The sequence below is a fragment of the Denticeps clupeoides genome, chromosome 1 (genome assembly GCF_900700375.1).
Source record: "Denticeps clupeoides chromosome 1, fDenClu1.1, whole genome shotgun sequence".
Lineage (NCBI taxonomy): Eukaryota > Metazoa > Chordata > Actinopteri > Clupeiformes > Denticipitidae > Denticeps > Denticeps clupeoides.
The window spans coordinates 20,254,224-20,270,256 of record NC_041707.1 but is presented as its reverse complement, the minus strand read 5'-3'; the positions used below and the strand labels follow the sequence as shown (position 1 = coordinate 20,270,256).

The window sequence follows — 16,033 nt, the reverse complement described above, 5'->3', positions numbered from 1 at the left end:
GTGTATATATATCGAGACGTTTGTGTTAATTCCACCACTACAAGCATATTAAAGCCGTGCGCACGATTTACACGCTCATGGCAACAATGGATGAACGAGCTCGTGTTGCCTTTTAGACCCGGCGCAGGAACAATTTATAATGAGCACTGAGCACCATCACTACAGTAAACATACTCTGAAAATGAGATCACGGCGGGACTTTCAGAAGCCGACCAATTGGGGGTGCTTTTATGGCAACCTACCTGCAATAAAAAGCACCCCCTCCCCAATAAGTCAGCTGGTGAAAGACCCAGCATTAAATCATTTTCAGACTATGTATACTGATCAGTGGAGTGAGTTTGCATGGATGATAAAAGTTACATGTATAATAAAGCATTGCACATTTTATAAAGCGCAGCACGGTTCAAGTGAATGCTAATTTGTCAATGCCAAAAACAAAATACATTTAAAATGCAGATAGTCAACAGCGATTGACAGCAAATGAGTCTTGAATAATGAAACTGGTTTTGATTATATTAGTCCAACTGAAATCATCCACGTTTTGGTGAAAACCGGACCAGGAGAAATAAGATGAAACGGGCAGACTGCGTGGTGGAATAAGAGCGATACTGTTTGTGTTGTTTCTTATGTCACGGATTAAAAAGGAAACACGAGATCGTTCATCCATTGTGGCCATGAGTGTGTAAATCATATGCATGAGGTGGTGTAATTAATGCGCATGCGCGGTAATGGCAGGGGCGCTGAATAGCCTACAACATGACACTGCCGAGAATTGCATCCCCAAGTATTTCAGAGAATGTGTCTGATAAACTGCTGATATAATCCCTGATAGGTCGGACTGGACCGACAGACAGACGAATAAACGAAAAAGACAGAAACCCACAGTCACCTTCTCTCTGGTGCACATATAGTGGCCTGTAGTGAAAAATTTCACCCTAAATGGCTCCAGGAGATTTTAACATACAAAAATCCATGGCCAATATAAAAGTGGTCTGACAAGACAACTTTTTGAAATGTCCTGTCAAAGGTCCGTCCTACTTTAACTGTGTTTTTCGTTTAGTTGTTTCAGGAAATGTCTTTCCCATGAACACATATTATATTGAAAGAAAATATGCATTCAAAATAAGGCTATGTAATATGTAAGGCTAACGACAAGATTGCTTGCACTATGAACAATGATAAATAACTGTACATAACAGGAGCAGTGAGGTGCATCATGTAAAAAGTGTGTGAGGTGTAAAAAGTGTGTGAGGTGATAATGGTTGTTTTGGGGGGGGGGGTGTCCAAGTTCAATAGAAGGACAGCTTTAGGAACAAAGGTGACCTTCCTCCTCTGTGTCCTGCAGCTGGGGCATCTGAGCCGCCGTCTGGAGGGGAGCCACTCAAAGGCAGAGTTCAGAGAGTGTGAGGGGTCTCTAATGATCTCGAGTGCCAGTCTGCATGTCTGCTGGTCACATACGTGTGATGAGAATCTCACAGGCAGTCCAATAATCTTGGAGCACACACTGACAGCTCTCTGTAACCCATTTCTGTTCTGCATACTGGTGGAATGGAACCAGAAGATGATAGAGAATGATATGACACTCTCTATGAAGGAGTAGTAAAAGGTCCGTAAAATGTCTCTTCTGACTCCTGACTGTGTTTGAGGAGCACTTCAGTAGGTGGTCAAAGATGGTGCCCAGGTATTGAGTAATAGTAACACTATAGTAACACAGGCCACCCAGATACTGGTTCAGTGCTAAGTAATCTCACGATTTAGTAAACTCCCCTGGTCTACCTCTACAGGGAGTGCAGAATTATTAGGCAAGTTGTATTTTTGAGGAATCATTTTATTATTGAACAACAACCATGTTCTCAATGAACCCCAAAAACTCATTAATATCAAAGCTGAATGCTTTTCGAAGTAGTTTTTAGTTAGTTTTTATTTTTAGCTATTTTAGGGGGATATCTGTGTGTTCAGGTGACTATTACTGTGCATAATTATTAGGCAACTTAACAAAAAACAAATATATACCCATTTCAATTATTTATTTTTACCAGTGAAACCAATATAACATCTCCACATTCACAAATATACATTTCTGACATTCCAAAACAAAACAAAAACAAATCAGCGACCAATATAGCCACCTTTCTTTGCAAGGACACTCAAAAGCCTGCAGTCCATGGATTCTGTCAGTGTTTTGATCTGTTCACCATCAACATCACATGCAGCAGCAACCACAGCCTCCCAGACACTGTTCAGAGAGGTGTACTGTTTTCCCTCCTTGTAAATCTCACATTTGATGATGGACCACAGGTTCTCAATGGGGTTCAGATCAGGTGAACAAGGAGGCCATGTCATTAGTTTTTCTTCTTTTATACTCTTTCTTGCCAGCCACGCTGTGGAGTACTTGGATGTGTGTGATGGATCATTGTCCTGCATGAAAATCATGTTTTTCTTGAAGGATGCAGACTTCTTCCTGTACCACTTCTTCCTGTACCACTGGTGTCTTCCAGAAACTGGCAGTAGGACTGGGAGTTGAGCTTGACTCCATCCTCAACCCGAAAAGGCCCCACAAGCTCATCTTTGATGATACCAGCCCAAACCAGTACTCCACCTCCACCTTGCTGGCGTCTGAGTCGGACTGGAGCTCTCTGCCCTTTACCAATCCAGCCACGGGCCCTTCCATCTGGCCCATCAAGACTCACTCTCATTTCATCAGTCCATAAAACCTTAGAAAAATCAGTCTTGAGATATTTCTTGGCCCAGTCTTGACGTTTCAGCTTGTGTGTCTTGTTCAGTGGTGGTCGTCTTTCAGCCTTTCTTACCTTATTGCACACCTTGTGCTTTTGGGCACTCCAGTGATGTTGCAGCTCTGAAATATGGCCAAACTGGTGGCAAGTGGCATCTTGGCAGCTGCACGCTTGACTTTTCTCAGTTCATGGGCACTTATTTTGTGCCTTGTTTTTTCCACACGCTTCTTGCGACCCTGTTGACTATTTTGAATGAAACACTTGATTGTTGTTCGCGTGGAGGTACTTCAGCCCCTATTGGACGCAAACATGGAGTACATCACATACAGATCTGCTTAAGTATAAAATATAGGTGTGTGTGTTTGTGGAGGAGTCGTATTGTTACCTGTAAGACCTGCCGGCAGACATAAGCTGTCTCCTCTTCAGTAAATGTGCCACCAAAAGCTGTGCAGACAACAACAGAAACCAAGAAACACCGGCCTAAAGAAGAAAACACACACTGAACGTTGCTGTTACCTTGATAAAGCTTAAAGAGGGAAGCCCCAGCACAGAGCTCCGTGGCAACAAACGGGGTCTCATGGTTCCTAAAGAAGAATGATCACAAGGTTTTAGAAACAGAAACGCTGTAGGTTGCTCTGTGATGCAAAACATGGGAGATGGCTCTGGATGCTCTATTGTGTTCATCATATTCAGATATAAAAACTCCCTTCACCACCCAACCCTCCACGCTTCTTACTGCGGCATGAAAGTAAGCGGCATGAAATTTTATTAAGTTGTCATGGTTGCACTCGTTCAGCAGCTGTATCTCCTGTAAGTCACCTGCAGAAAGACAGACAACACCGACGTTTAGGCACAAGAAAAACACACACATCCTCAAACAAAAGAAAAACATTCACCAATATACCCACACCAATTACATTACTCTCTCTCGCACAGTCTCTCTCACCTCCATCATGGTACTGCATGATTTTCACCGCTGCCAGTTTGCCTGAGTGGCGGTTCTGTGCCTGCAGAAAAAAGAGCAAAGAAAAGCATCAGTTGTCACACTATAAACAGAAACCTTTCCCGATGACCCAAACCAATAAAGCCCAATGTCAAATGTCTTCACCTCCTCACACACCAGACATGTGTTGGGGAAATTCCATACTGGAATGTCCATACTGTAAACTCCACCTCCAAACTTTTTTTTCCAAAATCTTTAAACTTGAGTTATTGGTACTGTAAGAGTTTTGTTTAACAAAACCACAATGCTGTTATTTTGTTTTAAGCAGAAGATGTTTGGCTTTGGATACTTTTGTATAATAAAGTAATCTATTTAATCTTTAGGGGCAATTAGTGATTTTTTAAAATCAAGCAACAGAAAAATAATAGTTAGATAAACCATCTAATTAGTCATTAGAATAGTCGACTACTCTATAAAATAATCGTCCGAATAATCGTTAAAAATAACCAGCCCCCAGCCCTACGAAACGCCACAATGAATTAACAGATGCTATATCACACGCTTTTTAGCTAAAGACATGATGCCTGTTAACACCGTGAGCAAAGGCGGCTTTGTGGGTCTAATTAACAAATTGGACCGAAGATATCAACTGCCATCGAGAAATTATTTTTCTCATTTAGCAGTTCCACAGATGTACGACACTTGCGTGAAGACAGTGAGCTCCGAGCTGAGCCAAGTGGACTTGGCTGACATGTGTTCCAGTCGCACGACTGAGTCCTACGTCAGCTATACCGTTCACTTTCTTACTCAAGAATTTGAATTAAAAGCACGCTGTCTGGGAGTTGTGTACTTCCCTGAATCCCACACCAGCGAAAACATAGCACATGGGCTGCGGGATGTTTTAGCCAGTTGGAACTTAAAAGAGGAAAATCAAGTGTCCATTACAACGGACAACAGCGCCAATGTGGTGAAGGCTACCGAACTTGGGTCAGACTACAATGCTTTGGTCATCGCTTGCATCTGGCCAGCGGTAAGTATGGAATGTTTGAATTTGCAATGATGGTGAGGCAGGCACAGCGGCAAAGGACTGTTTAAGGACCACGCAATATGTACGTAATATTTTATTTCGTGTTTGTGTGAGGGTGTAAAAGACACTAAGTGTGTCCGTCGCCAGTAGTTAGTAGTAAGTCGGGGTAAATGTGGTAGAGAGAGACAGGGACCGGGTTTGTTATAAGCTGGCCGCGGTGGAGCCGAGCCGCTTCTCTCCAAACACTTGTTTTTCTGAGCTATCAGAACATACCTGTGGTTTTTGAACAATGAAGTGTCATAATTAATATTCAAACAGGTAAAACACTTGTGATAGGACAATCTGATGGGTTTTTCTAAGCTATCACAACATAATACTTGTGGTTTATGGACAGTATAATAGTATAATTATTATATAAACATCGCATTTGTACAGCTAGCAGGAACAGATGCTATTAAAATGTGCTGTGGTAGGGAATTCGGACAGAAGGTAGGACAATCGGACAGAAGACCTGTTTGTGGTTAGAAAGCATATATGGGAATATTTACATTTAAGGCATTTGGCAGACGCCCTTATCCAGAGCGACGAGTACCCCCAACGATGAATACAACGATGCATATACATTTGTTGTGATTTACTAATTGCTGTGACTAATAGACTAATATTAACTTTCTTGAAGTGCACAAAATGGATGTGATCATAAAACTGTGATATTTTGGGAGTTTAATGTACTATTTTATGCTTGTATATTTATATTCTCGGCGGGATATGTGTTGGTCCTCGGGGAAGGACTATAACCTGTGGCAATTTAAAAATAAAAGTGGCCCTTTGTTTTCTGTAAACATCGTTTCCTTGGTGTATTTCATTTCGTTGGATCTCCCCACCATTGTTAAGTAAAAAAAAGGTGGTGGTAGTGTCCCGGAGTGGTGTGGTTACCCTAGATTTATATTTGCTTTTTCCCCTAAATGTGTGTTTTTGTGTCTTTTATTTTATCATTTTCTGAAGACTTTTATTTTGGCCAGCTGTACCATGTACTGTTTAGAGTTTAAATATGTTGACTATGTGTTTTTTTTTATTAACTGTGGGACATGTAAGTGTATTATTGTTTTTGTTTACATGAAACATGTCTCTGTATTTCTTTGTCGTTTAATTTCTGTTCATTGTAATGAAAAGTTCTGTGAGATACAAAACTCTGCATGGTAGAGGCCATGACTGGTCGGTAACCTGGTTTTGTCCTATTGGACACTTTTTTTTTTCTTAACAATGTGCATATTAGAAATATTTTGTTGGTGTGCACATGTTCTTATATTGTATATAGGTGAAGGAAAAAAAGATTTTGTGACCGTATGGTTCGGCGAAGTCCTCTTTACTTGCTACACTGTTAGGTCAGAGTACAATAACAGACACGCTGATAACTCAGCTTGACTATGAAATATCTCAATATAAAAATATTGGGGAGATGCATATCACGGCAAGCAGAATTTGACTCATGCCCTGGCTGATGTATTGAAATCATCCCTGAGAGGTCAGAGTGGACTGACAGACAGATACAAAATCCACGGCAAATACCGAGCTGAGAAGGAAGGAGCTGAGAATGATGTTAAAGATACTGGACCCGCTTCAGTCTGCCTATCGGCCGAACCGCTCCGCTGACGATGCAGTCTCATCTGCCCTTCACACAATACTCATCCCCCGACAGCCAGTTTTGGTTTGCCTTCAACTTCGACAGCCGACCCTACACCTTCACCCGTCTGTTACTGCCCTCCAGAAAAAGGTTCAGATCTGTTAGGTGTAAAACCAACAGATTGAAGAACAGCTTCTACCCATGTTCAGTCAGAACCCTTAATGCACCAGATCACTGACATTCTCCCACATGAGCAGACATCCCACTGCTGCTACTAAGACCATGTGCAATATCTTACATTTACAGCATTTATCAGACGCCCTTATCCAGAGCGACTTACAATCAGTAGTAACAGGGACAGTCTCCCTGGAGCAACTTAGGGTTAAGTGTCTTGCTCAGGGACACAATGGTAGTAAGTGGGATTTGAACCTGGGTTTCCTGGTTCACAGGCAAGTGTCTTACCCACTAGGCTACTACCACCCAAACGTTTTTGTGCAATAGTTACACAATGTGCAATAGTTATACTTGTTCTTACTAACTGTAGCCATACCCCAATATACAGTGGGGCAAAAAAGTATTTAGTATATAACTATCCTCTGGTTTTTAAAGAATTTATTTGCAAATTTTGGTGGAAAATTAGTATCTCAATATTAGTTCATCTTAGTTCATAGTTAGTTCATAGTTAGTTGATATTAGTTCATCTCAATACTTTGTTATATACCCTTTGTTGGCAATGACGGAGGTCAAATGTTTTTTCTAAGTCTTCACAAGGTTTTCACACACTGTTGCCGGTATTTTGGCTCATTCTTCCATACAGATCTCCGCTGGAGCAGTGATGTTTTGGGGCTGTCGCTGGGTAACATTCAACTCCCTCCAAAGTTTTTCTATGGGGTTGAGATCTGGCTAGGCCACTCCAGAACCTTGAAATGCTTCTTACGAAACCACTCCTTCGTTGCCCGGGTGGTGTGTTTGGGATCATTGTCATGCTGAAAGACCCAGCCACATTTCATCTTCAATGCCCTTGCTGATGGAAGGAGGTTTTCAATCAAAATCTCACAATACATGGTAGTTTTTACCAAAATGTTCTATTTTGGTTTCATTGGACCAAATTACATTCTCCCAAACCTCTTCTGGATCCAGATGCTCTCTAGCAAGCTTCAGACGGGCCCGGACATGTACTGGCTTAAGCAGTGGAGGGAGCCTATTACCACTTGGGCAAAAGTTGAGTAGTTGCATCGCTCCATGAAACTGACAAAACGTACTGACCTTTAAAATCTGAACAAATAAGTAAGAATAAAATTGTATTAACTTACTTTAAATTAGCAAGAAATATTTCTACAAGAAATGTGCACATTTTTACTTATTGGCATATTTAACAGACCAATTGCAATACTGTAATGCATGCAATTCACATTACATTCAGAGTATATTTTAATTAAGTGAATGCAATCTACTTAATTCACTCACCAATGACTATGTTGAGAACACTGCAGTCTCTTGCATCAGTAGTTTCGTCGACAATGACTGATATTTTTTTCCCTTGAATCTTCTGTTGCACAGCCTATGTCTACTGTGTGCTGGCAAAACTTACAAAAGAGTTGTTCTTCCGATTCATAAAAATGTTTGCGTATTGTTCAGCTGTAAACTTTGCAGGACATTGGTGTTCCAGAAAGCCTTATAACCATAGCTGACCGCACATTTACATTGAGTTGGTTTATGAGAAAGTCCCGCATCAAACGAGGAAAATGTGAATTATACAGAGTTCCGTGTTTTCCGCGTTTTCCACATCATGGAAATCATAAGGCCCTACATTGAATCAGTTCTGGTGCATTATTGGTATGTGTTGACTGTACATCGTAGCAAGAAAGGATGCCCACCTCATTACAAGTCATGCATTTTGGTGGACGTCTCCAGGAAAGTTCAGCTGAATATATTTCCTCACTTGGCAGAATCATATCAGATATACTGAGCTCTTTCAGTGATAAATTGGTAGATCAGACCCCATTTGTTGCACCACAGTGTGAACTGTATCTTCCCAGTAATTACCTGGCCCTCCTCTGAGTGTCACATTTTTCAGCAGCACACGTTCAGCGGGCTGTTTTTTTTCTGTCAATATGGGGTGTTGTGTGTACATTAATGTGCACAAAAAATAATTTAAATGATTTTAGCAAATGGCTGCAAAATAACAAAGAGTGAAACTTTTAAGGTGTCTGAATACTTTATGTTCCCATCGTATATAGTTGTGGAACTAATTTACAGATGGTGTCAAATAAAGATTGAGGATTGTTCTTGTTTTCTTCTATCAAAGAAGACTAATATACAGATCTAGCAGAAGAAAGAGCTTTTCAATATTTCACGAGTCTTCCAGGCTTGTCAGAACACTTCCCGTTTTGAGCTATGCCACTTCCGTTCCAATTGTGTGTGTCAATTTTCATTTGCTGGGTATGGTTGTTAAACCTTCTATTCAACATAGATATACTTATTTTTTCCTGGAGATTCTGAATTAATGCATCCATGTTTTCTGCTGCTTCTTGAAAGTCTTTTGCCTAGGGGCAGTGGTGGCCTAGCGGTTAAGCAAGCGGCCCCGTAATCGGAAGGTTGCCGGTTTGAATCCCATGCCACTAAGGTGCCACTGAGCAAAGCACCGTCCCCACACACTGCTCCCCGGGCGCCTGTCATGGCTGCCCACTGCTCACTCAGGGTGATGGGTTAAATGCAGAGGACAAATTTTATGTGTGCACCGTGTGCTGTGCTGCTGTGTATCACATGTGACAATCACTTCACTTCCCAAATGTCACTTCACTCCCAAATGTCACAATTAATATGGAGTTCTGATGCTGGATAATCATACAATAACAGTTAGGCAAATTCACTATATCAAATAGTGAAAATATTGTGCGCTGTCTAAATCATTAATGGAATCGTTTTAATCATTCAATATGATGACAAATAAAAGGTTTGTTTCATTTCCACAGAGGTGTAGGACAAATCTTACTTATAAATCTTAGTTTACTTGTAGAAACTGTAATATTAACAGTTTATTTCATGCTCAAGCAGCATTTATTTGTAGCAGCATGAATAATCTTTTTGCAAATAGTTTTTTACATCATTATGCTTAAATACGGTCTGAAAAAAAATTTAAAGTCATTGTGTTCTTTAAACATTTACATTTATTATTTTACATATGTTCATATTTTATATACAAGCCTATGGTTGAAAGCTCAAGAAGCAGATCAAGCAGATCAAACTTTGATTGAAAAAGATGATCCACATGAACAGCCGTGGTCGGCCTGTGGATTCTTCAGCACTTGGAAAGAGGAACGGATCAGCTCCTGGCTGTAATCAAGTGTGGAGCCCTTCACAAACTCCAGGCTGTCCTGGTCCACAACTACTCCTACACCATTTTGTTCAAAAACCCTGTCAATAGAGGGGAAAGGCAGTTATGTGAGGAACTGTAAACAAAATGTTCTGTTGTGTGGCTTTCTTATGTATGTTGCTTGACTTATGGTTATTCAATCAGGGTACTGTCCTTGTTTTATTCAATCAAGATACTGGCCTAAATCACCTCATGCACTGTGAGTGTAATTCAATCAAGCGCCTTATTGAACATGTTGGGGGTGGAGTAGCTGGTAAGCCTAAACCTGTATTCTGTATTACCTGTCATCGTCGTTCTTGACTTTGTCAACTGAGAATTTGTACTGGAAACCCGAACAGCCTCCGCCCTCCACCTGTATGCGCAAGTACTCTCCCTTCTCCATAATCTCCTTCAGCCTCTTTCAAAATGACATAAAACAAAGCAAAGCTGATTCAAGATGTTAACCAATATGGACATTACATTCATGTATTTAACCCAAAAATAAAAGCAGTGGAGAGCGTGGTCTAACCTCAACACAAGATTGACTCAGGTTAACTCTGTTTTCAGATGGACTGGCTACTTGTACCCCACTCTCTCTGGCTGAGATGCTGTGGTACCGAATGGCAAGAGAAGTCAGGAACGGAGGATTTGGAGGACATCGAATGGGCACCATTGGTCCGCAAGCACGTAGCTGAAGGCCAGATGAGGCTCTAAGAGGGAATATTAAAACACTAGTCTGCTAGTCTGGGAAAAACCAAACTGAACACGCAAGACAATTCAGCCGAATAATTCACATATAGCCAGGGTCACTGTTGTGGCCAGGAAACTTGGTGATGTGTCACTTTAGATAGACGGTAACATTTCCACTCACGCTCCTCTAAATCTGTAAATACCATTCGCGTAACAACTTAACAAGCCCCGTGGTGTAAAGGTGGTTGCTATGCTAACAAACAGCATAGCAACCACAGCCTAACAAACAGATGTCAACACCATGACTTTTTATAATATCAACATCCCAAGGGTTCAATCCAAACCTGCTATTATTGCATTTTAAATCGTTAATCTTGCTTTGTTGTACCTTCCAAGGTTCCATGCTCTTGTTTTTGCAACGCTTAGCATAACTCCCCGCGCGAACGACATTCTTTTTCACTGCCGTAGCAAGTCCCGCCTCCTTTCCCAGCTAATGTCATTGGCCAGTCACGGCTCCTCACGTGCATCAACGAAAGAGCGTGATTGGCCGAACTCACGCTCATCAGCGGGGCTTTTTGGGGCGGATCCCAGTAAATAAGCGTCAGGCCGGTCTTGTGACTGGGAAGTGAAGTGGAAGCATCAGGCGCGCCGAGCACCGCGTGAGTGGGAAAAAAAAGGGGAATTTGAGTTTAATGTCTTATCAGTGGGGCTATTTTAGATTTGGGGGGAATTTTAACATGCGTTTAATTTTTGTTTGCGCTCATTCTAAAGTGCAATTTAAATATTCTGTATTAGGAACGAGGTTTTCTTTGGTTGGCTTTTATGACTAATGAGGAAGAATATTTTCGCAGTCAGCGTTAACAAGTTGTTTTATTCCCCCACAGAACCCACCTGGAAAATGGGTCTCCACGCAGTCTTGTTCCTCTTCCCTCTTTTCGCCCTGTCATGTGCTGAGCAAGTGAAGTACCTCGACTGTGGTAAGTTTGCACTAGTTTCCTGGTGTTTGTTTCAGGATTTGGGCCATATTTGCATTTTTTTATATACGTGCGTGTCACAACACGCACTGTTGTAAACGTGACCCGGCATTCTAAAACTTCCAGCCAACAGGATTTTTATTTTTTTTCCTGTTTTCTTTTTGTCAGTAATTTGTGTCTTGATCATGTTTCGCATGTCTGCTGACTTCTGCTTCAGCAGTGACTCAATCAACTTGATTGGAACGGGTTAATCAGCACACGATGCTGTGGTGAAGAACTCTGAGGAGCACAGCTGACAGTTTTCAAGTCTTCATTTATCCCTCCTCAGGCTCTGAAGATGGAAAGGTGGCCTTTGTTGACATCAACCCTTGTCCCAAGCAGCCATGTGAGCTTCACAAAGGCCAGTCGTACTCAGTCAACGTGACTTTCACCAGTGGTAAGATTCACCAGTGGTAAGATGTTTCTCTTCTGCATATTTTGGTGTGTGCGTGATCCAAAATGTTTCACCCTCACAGCTGTTGACAGCAAAACAAGCAAAGCTGTGGTGCATGGAGTGGTCGCTGGCGTGCCTGTCCCCTTCCCGATTCCCGTCGATGATGGTTGCAAGTCTGGGGTTACCTGTCCCATCGAAAAGATGAGAGATTACAGCTATGTTACTGAGCTTCCTGTAAAAACGGAGTACCCTTCAGTAAGTTCCCCTCTCTACACTTTTTATAGAATAGTTTGCTGTCTTCCTTTGTTCCACAGGAATGCTGATGTAATATTTTGTATTAAGCATTATCGTATTACATTTTTCATGGTTTGGGGTGCAATTGTCTCAGTGTTTTCTTATCTTAAATTTACAATTTTTTTTTTTTTTTTTTTTTTTCTCCTTCTCTCTCCAGATAAAGCTGGTGGTTGAATGGGAACTGAAGGATGATTCAAACAAGGACTTGTTCTGCATTAAGTTCCCGGTCCAGGTCGTGAACTGAGGACTGCTGACCAGCTCCACTATTTAAAAGGGAATATTGACCCTTGTAAAAGAGGGTTAAGGTTTATTTTTTTTATTTCTTTCTACAGAGTTTTCTAATTTTTAATCTTAAGACATTTAAAATTAATATCTTTGGTAATCTGGGTTTTTAAAAATAAATTCTAGAGAATTGATTTTGACTGGCCAAATATTGCTAAAATCCACAGTCAGCTGCCAAAGTTGTCAATGATTGATGAGCATGAGGTACGACTGTGATAAGGTGGAACTTTCTTGCCACTGAATGAAAGGACCACAACTGTGCACCATTGTAGCAGTTTTTTTTTTTTTTTTTTTTTTAAACGTTTTCAGCATTTTTCGCCATGTTTCACTTGATAGTTTTGTATGGGTTTAATGAAGCAGTTTAACATAATAAAACTTGTTCTTTAAAGTGTGGTTTTGGTTTGAGTTGAGAACATGCTAATTTAATGTAAAAGATATATTGCACAGTGCTGGCTTCTTGAAACTTTAAAACATATTGTGGATTTTAAATGTATTATGAATTAGAGCATTTAACATATTCTAAAACAACTCAGTTGTGGTTTCATTAGTCTTTGCTGATAGTCACCTATAAACAGGTGTGTTGAGGAGACCTCAGAAAAAGTTTTATTTAAGTGCAAATAACAGCTTCTAGGCATGAGAATCACCATTAAAACTCAAATAGACTGTTTTATTACAGAGAGAGCTGGGTCTTTGATAACAATTTCCTATGGTGAAGACTGACACGTATTATGCCATTTACTCAGCAGCCAAAAGCAGAAGCTACGATATCATGAACAGTTCCATGCTCATGTTCCAGAAAGGCCAAGGAGGCATCATGCCCCAGTGAATGGTACTGCAGCATTGCAATAATTAAGAATTATTTGGACCATGGCAAGATGAGCTCTTCACACTGCAAGGAAATGAGGAAAAAAAATACTCTTGTGCTTTGTGTTGACAGCAAAATTTAGAAACATACAAGGTCAGATAACAATAAAATCTCATTAAAATGAATGAGCATGTAGTTTAGCTTAAATGTGTTTGTGTAGAATTAACAGTAATAATGCACTTATTTTTGCACAATTGGTATCAAGTTATGGGTCTGTTTATATATAAAATATATAATGTCATATGCTGTAAATAGTTCAAACACAAAACAGGAAGAACTAGAACCAGGCGCCGTCTAAAACTACCTTGAAAAATAAAAATTACCAGCCATTACATACAGAGTGTGCAAACTATTAATGTCTTACAAAATAAATCTGCAGCTGAAATATTACAGACCGAAGTGCATGTTTCACAGCAGCTGACAACACTTTTTTTTTTTTCTTAAGGCAGTCGCTAAACAGAATTTATCATAAGGGGAGTATCAGCATACCATCATCGTGTCTTTGGCTCTTGGACATAAACCTGCATTAATCGGAACAAACTTTCTGGAAAATGCTTAGGATATAAAAAGATGTTCTGTACATGAAGAAACATGAAAGGGAACAAAAACACCAAAAATATTAATTTACTTGAGCATACTGTAACCACAGAAATCGGGAGTGGAATCTGATTAGCAATCATGTCTAATGTCCTAAAACCATGCTGGCAATGTATTTGTATGTGTATGTCTATATAACCCTAAATCACGGCAAGCTGCTGCGCCATCTAGTACGGATGAAAATTCCTCCTTTCTTAATTTCTCCTGTTATTAACTGTTCAGTAATGCAGGAATGAGATCTCAGTAAAATAAGAAAAGGCTCTGCAGGATTGAGAACCACCATAACTGCGTTGAGGGAAGCATTTATGCAATTAAAAAAAAAAAAAAAAAAAAAAAAAAAGGAACACTGCTGGTTTCAGGTAGACCTTTACTGTCCATTTTGCTTCAGCCTCTCGAGCCGCTGCAGCAATGCATTTCCGAAAGCTTCTCTGTAGCCAGGACTGATCGAATCCAGGAGGGAATAAACAGTCTCATGATACTGAGAACTCAGGCTCTCATCCACCCGATCGAAAGCATATGCCACAACCTGTAAAAGACGAAGACAGAAAAAGACAGGCTTAAATGGGAGCCGGTCCATGTCAAGGAGGCCATTAGGACAAGGGGTTAATGTGAAAGAGTTGCATGAACCTAGACCCAGCGCTCACCCTGAGGCCTGCTTCAGTCAACTCCAAGCAGTAGCGGTCCCCTTCCCGGGTCTCCACGTTGATGTAGGCCACGTCCAGCGCGTTATTCAGCGCCTGGGAGACGTGCATGTGGCTCACGGCGAACAGCACGTCGCTGACCACCGCTTCGGCCTCCAGCCGCATGTCCTTCACGTCTTCCAGCTGCACGCAGCCCTCGTCGAAAGCGGATCTCGTGGAGTCCTCCGGTTGACGGTCGACTTCCATACCCTTCAGGAAGAGGGCTCACAGAGTCACAGAGGGCTCCGTGGCCGTGCACCTCCATGCGCGGTACATATAAACCACGGTCCCACGACGGCACTTGAAGTGCAGGGCGGGTTACCGTGTTCGGATAAAACGACGAGCGCTCGAGAACAGAACAAACGTGCAGAAAACGTAACACAAACGCTCTAAACCGTATTTGGCGATGCGCAATATGCGATTAGCTAGCTTGGCGGTGTTAGCTTTGCTAAGTTTAATGCCTCTCTGTGCTGTGCTGACTACGTTAAGTTAGTTTTTTGTTAGACTTTACGGCGTAGGTATAAAATGCGGTATACACGGAAACGCATGTTTGTTTGTTTTTTTTAAACATGCGTCAATAAATGCATCTTTACTCACCTCCTCTGGGGGTAAATCAAACTCACACTTCCGGCTCATGCCGGGGAATATTCATTTTTGTCACCTCTGCGCTAGCTTTGCGCATACGTCTCTAACGCGAACCTTCTTGAACATCATAGATATAAACACCAGTTGTCGCGTTCGGCCTCTCGGCATGCGTCAATGCCGCCGCCATGTTTGGACGGGCTTCCAAGTTCAATCTACCACGCTTCTCTGACGGTACGAGCGAAGAACGCGGGACCTTTGCGCTGCGTACGGCTGTAACAACGAAGGATAAAGCCACAACTTTGCATAAGAATTTACTCTATCTTGTTCTATGTTATTTAGTGTACAGACCAGAGCATCTGTCTTCTCGCCAACACAACCTTGATAGCTTCTGCTCTGGCTCCTGTAATCTATGCAAAATGCCTCTATGCGTGGACCTGCCCTGACAGACGCTCATTCGTATAAAAGGAGCGCAAGCCCGTCCCAAGATGGCGGCTCGGTTGACGTGTTCGCTCCCAGAGAAACCCCATTCGACGCGGCATCTAGTCTATATACATCTATGCCTAAATATAATGGACATAAACCCAGGAAGAGATTTTTGAAACCATCACCCACTACAGTAAAAGTCGATTTGTGAAGTACAGATTCCAATAAATTACTCTCAAATATCATTAGAAGTTAGAGGAACACTGCAAACGTTTCCAAATGTGATTTCCATCAGAATGAAGAATTTCAGTATTCTGCACTCAGCCTTAAAACCTTCTGTTTAATTATAGATTTAATAATATAGATTTTGAATAAAATTGTAGATAATGACTTGTTGACGTCGCCGTACTCTAGAAAGACACAGACCATCCTAGGATCTTTCAAATATTCATCAAACTCAATATTTTTTTAATCCCATATTATTTGCGATTGATTGCTTCTCAAAGAAAACTAGTTGAGAAATTAG

At 41.2% G+C, this 16,033-nt stretch overlaps 3 protein-coding genes across 3 annotated transcripts; 1 reads left to right on the top strand and 2 right to left on the bottom strand.

Annotated features, from left to right (window-relative positions):
• Window positions 1–9,479: 9,479 nt before the first annotated feature.
• On the bottom strand, window positions 9,480–10,875 carry isca2 (iron-sulfur cluster assembly 2). Its single transcript, XM_028993251.1, has 4 exons — window positions 10,763–10,875; window positions 10,214–10,394; window positions 9,987–10,102; window positions 9,480–9,746 (listed from the first exon to the last, which is right to left on the bottom strand). Exons 1-4 carry the CDS (start codon window positions 10,822–10,824, stop codon window positions 9,572–9,574), a joined length of 534 nt encoding a protein of 177 aa, XP_028849084.1. The 5' UTR covers window positions 10,825–10,875; the 3' UTR covers window positions 9,480–9,571.
• Window positions 10,876–10,965: 90 nt separating this feature from the next.
• On the top strand, window positions 10,966–13,030 carry LOC114797942 (NPC intracellular cholesterol transporter 2-like). Its single transcript, XM_028993263.1, has 5 exons — window positions 10,966–11,033; window positions 11,259–11,351; window positions 11,677–11,784; window positions 11,864–12,036; window positions 12,233–13,030. The coding sequence occupies exons 2-5, from the start codon at window positions 11,273–11,275 to the stop codon at window positions 12,317–12,319; spliced, it is 447 nt and encodes a 148-aa protein (XP_028849096.1). The 5' UTR covers window positions 10,966–11,033; window positions 11,259–11,272; the 3' UTR covers window positions 12,320–13,030.
• On the bottom strand, window positions 12,998–15,178 carry gskip (gsk3b interacting protein). The gene is made up of 3 exons (XM_028993277.1): window positions 15,097–15,178; window positions 14,464–14,709; window positions 12,998–14,345 (listed from the first exon to the last, which is right to left on the bottom strand). Exons 1-3 carry the CDS (start codon window positions 15,133–15,135, stop codon window positions 14,187–14,189), a joined length of 444 nt encoding a protein of 147 aa, XP_028849110.1. The 5' UTR covers window positions 15,136–15,178; the 3' UTR covers window positions 12,998–14,186.
• Window positions 15,179–16,033: the final 855 nt, after the last annotated feature.

Excerpts from the sequence above, each read along its gene's own strand:
- gskip (XM_028993277.1), bottom strand. The coding sequence starts at position 15,135 with ATGAGCCGGAAGTGTGAGTTTGATTTACCCCCAGAGGAG. Across the intron at positions 14,710-15,096 it reads TTGATTTACCCCCAGAGGAG|GGTATGGAAGTCGACCGTCA; the intron begins GTGAGTAAAGAT and ends CTCTTCCTGAAG. Across the intron at positions 14,346-14,463 it reads TGACTGAAGCAGGCCTCAGG|GTTGTGGCATATGCTTTCGA; the intron begins GTGAGCGCTGGG and ends CGTCTTTTACAG.
- LOC114797942 (XM_028993263.1), top strand. The coding sequence starts at position 11,273 with ATGGGTCTCCACGCAGTCTTGTTCCTCTTCCCTCTTTTCGCCCTGTCA. Across the intron at positions 11,785-11,863 it reads CAACGTGACTTTCACCAGTG|CTGTTGACAGCAAAACAAGC; the intron begins GTAAGATTCACC and ends TCACCCTCACAG. Across the intron at positions 12,037-12,232 it reads TAAAAACGGAGTACCCTTCA|ATAAAGCTGGTGGTTGAATG; the intron begins GTAAGTTCCCCT and ends TTCTCTCTCCAG.
- isca2 (XM_028993251.1), bottom strand. The coding sequence starts at position 10,824 with ATGTCGTTCGCGCGGGGAGTTATGCTAAGCGTTGCAAAAACAAGAGCA. Across the intron at positions 10,103-10,213 it reads TGAGTCAATCTTGTGTTGAG|AGGCTGAAGGAGATTATGGA; the intron begins GTTAGACCACGC and ends TCATTTTGAAAG. Across the intron at positions 9,747-9,986 it reads GTCAAGAACGACGATGACAG|GGTTTTTGAACAAAATGGTG; the intron begins GTAATACAGAAT and ends CTCTATTGACAG.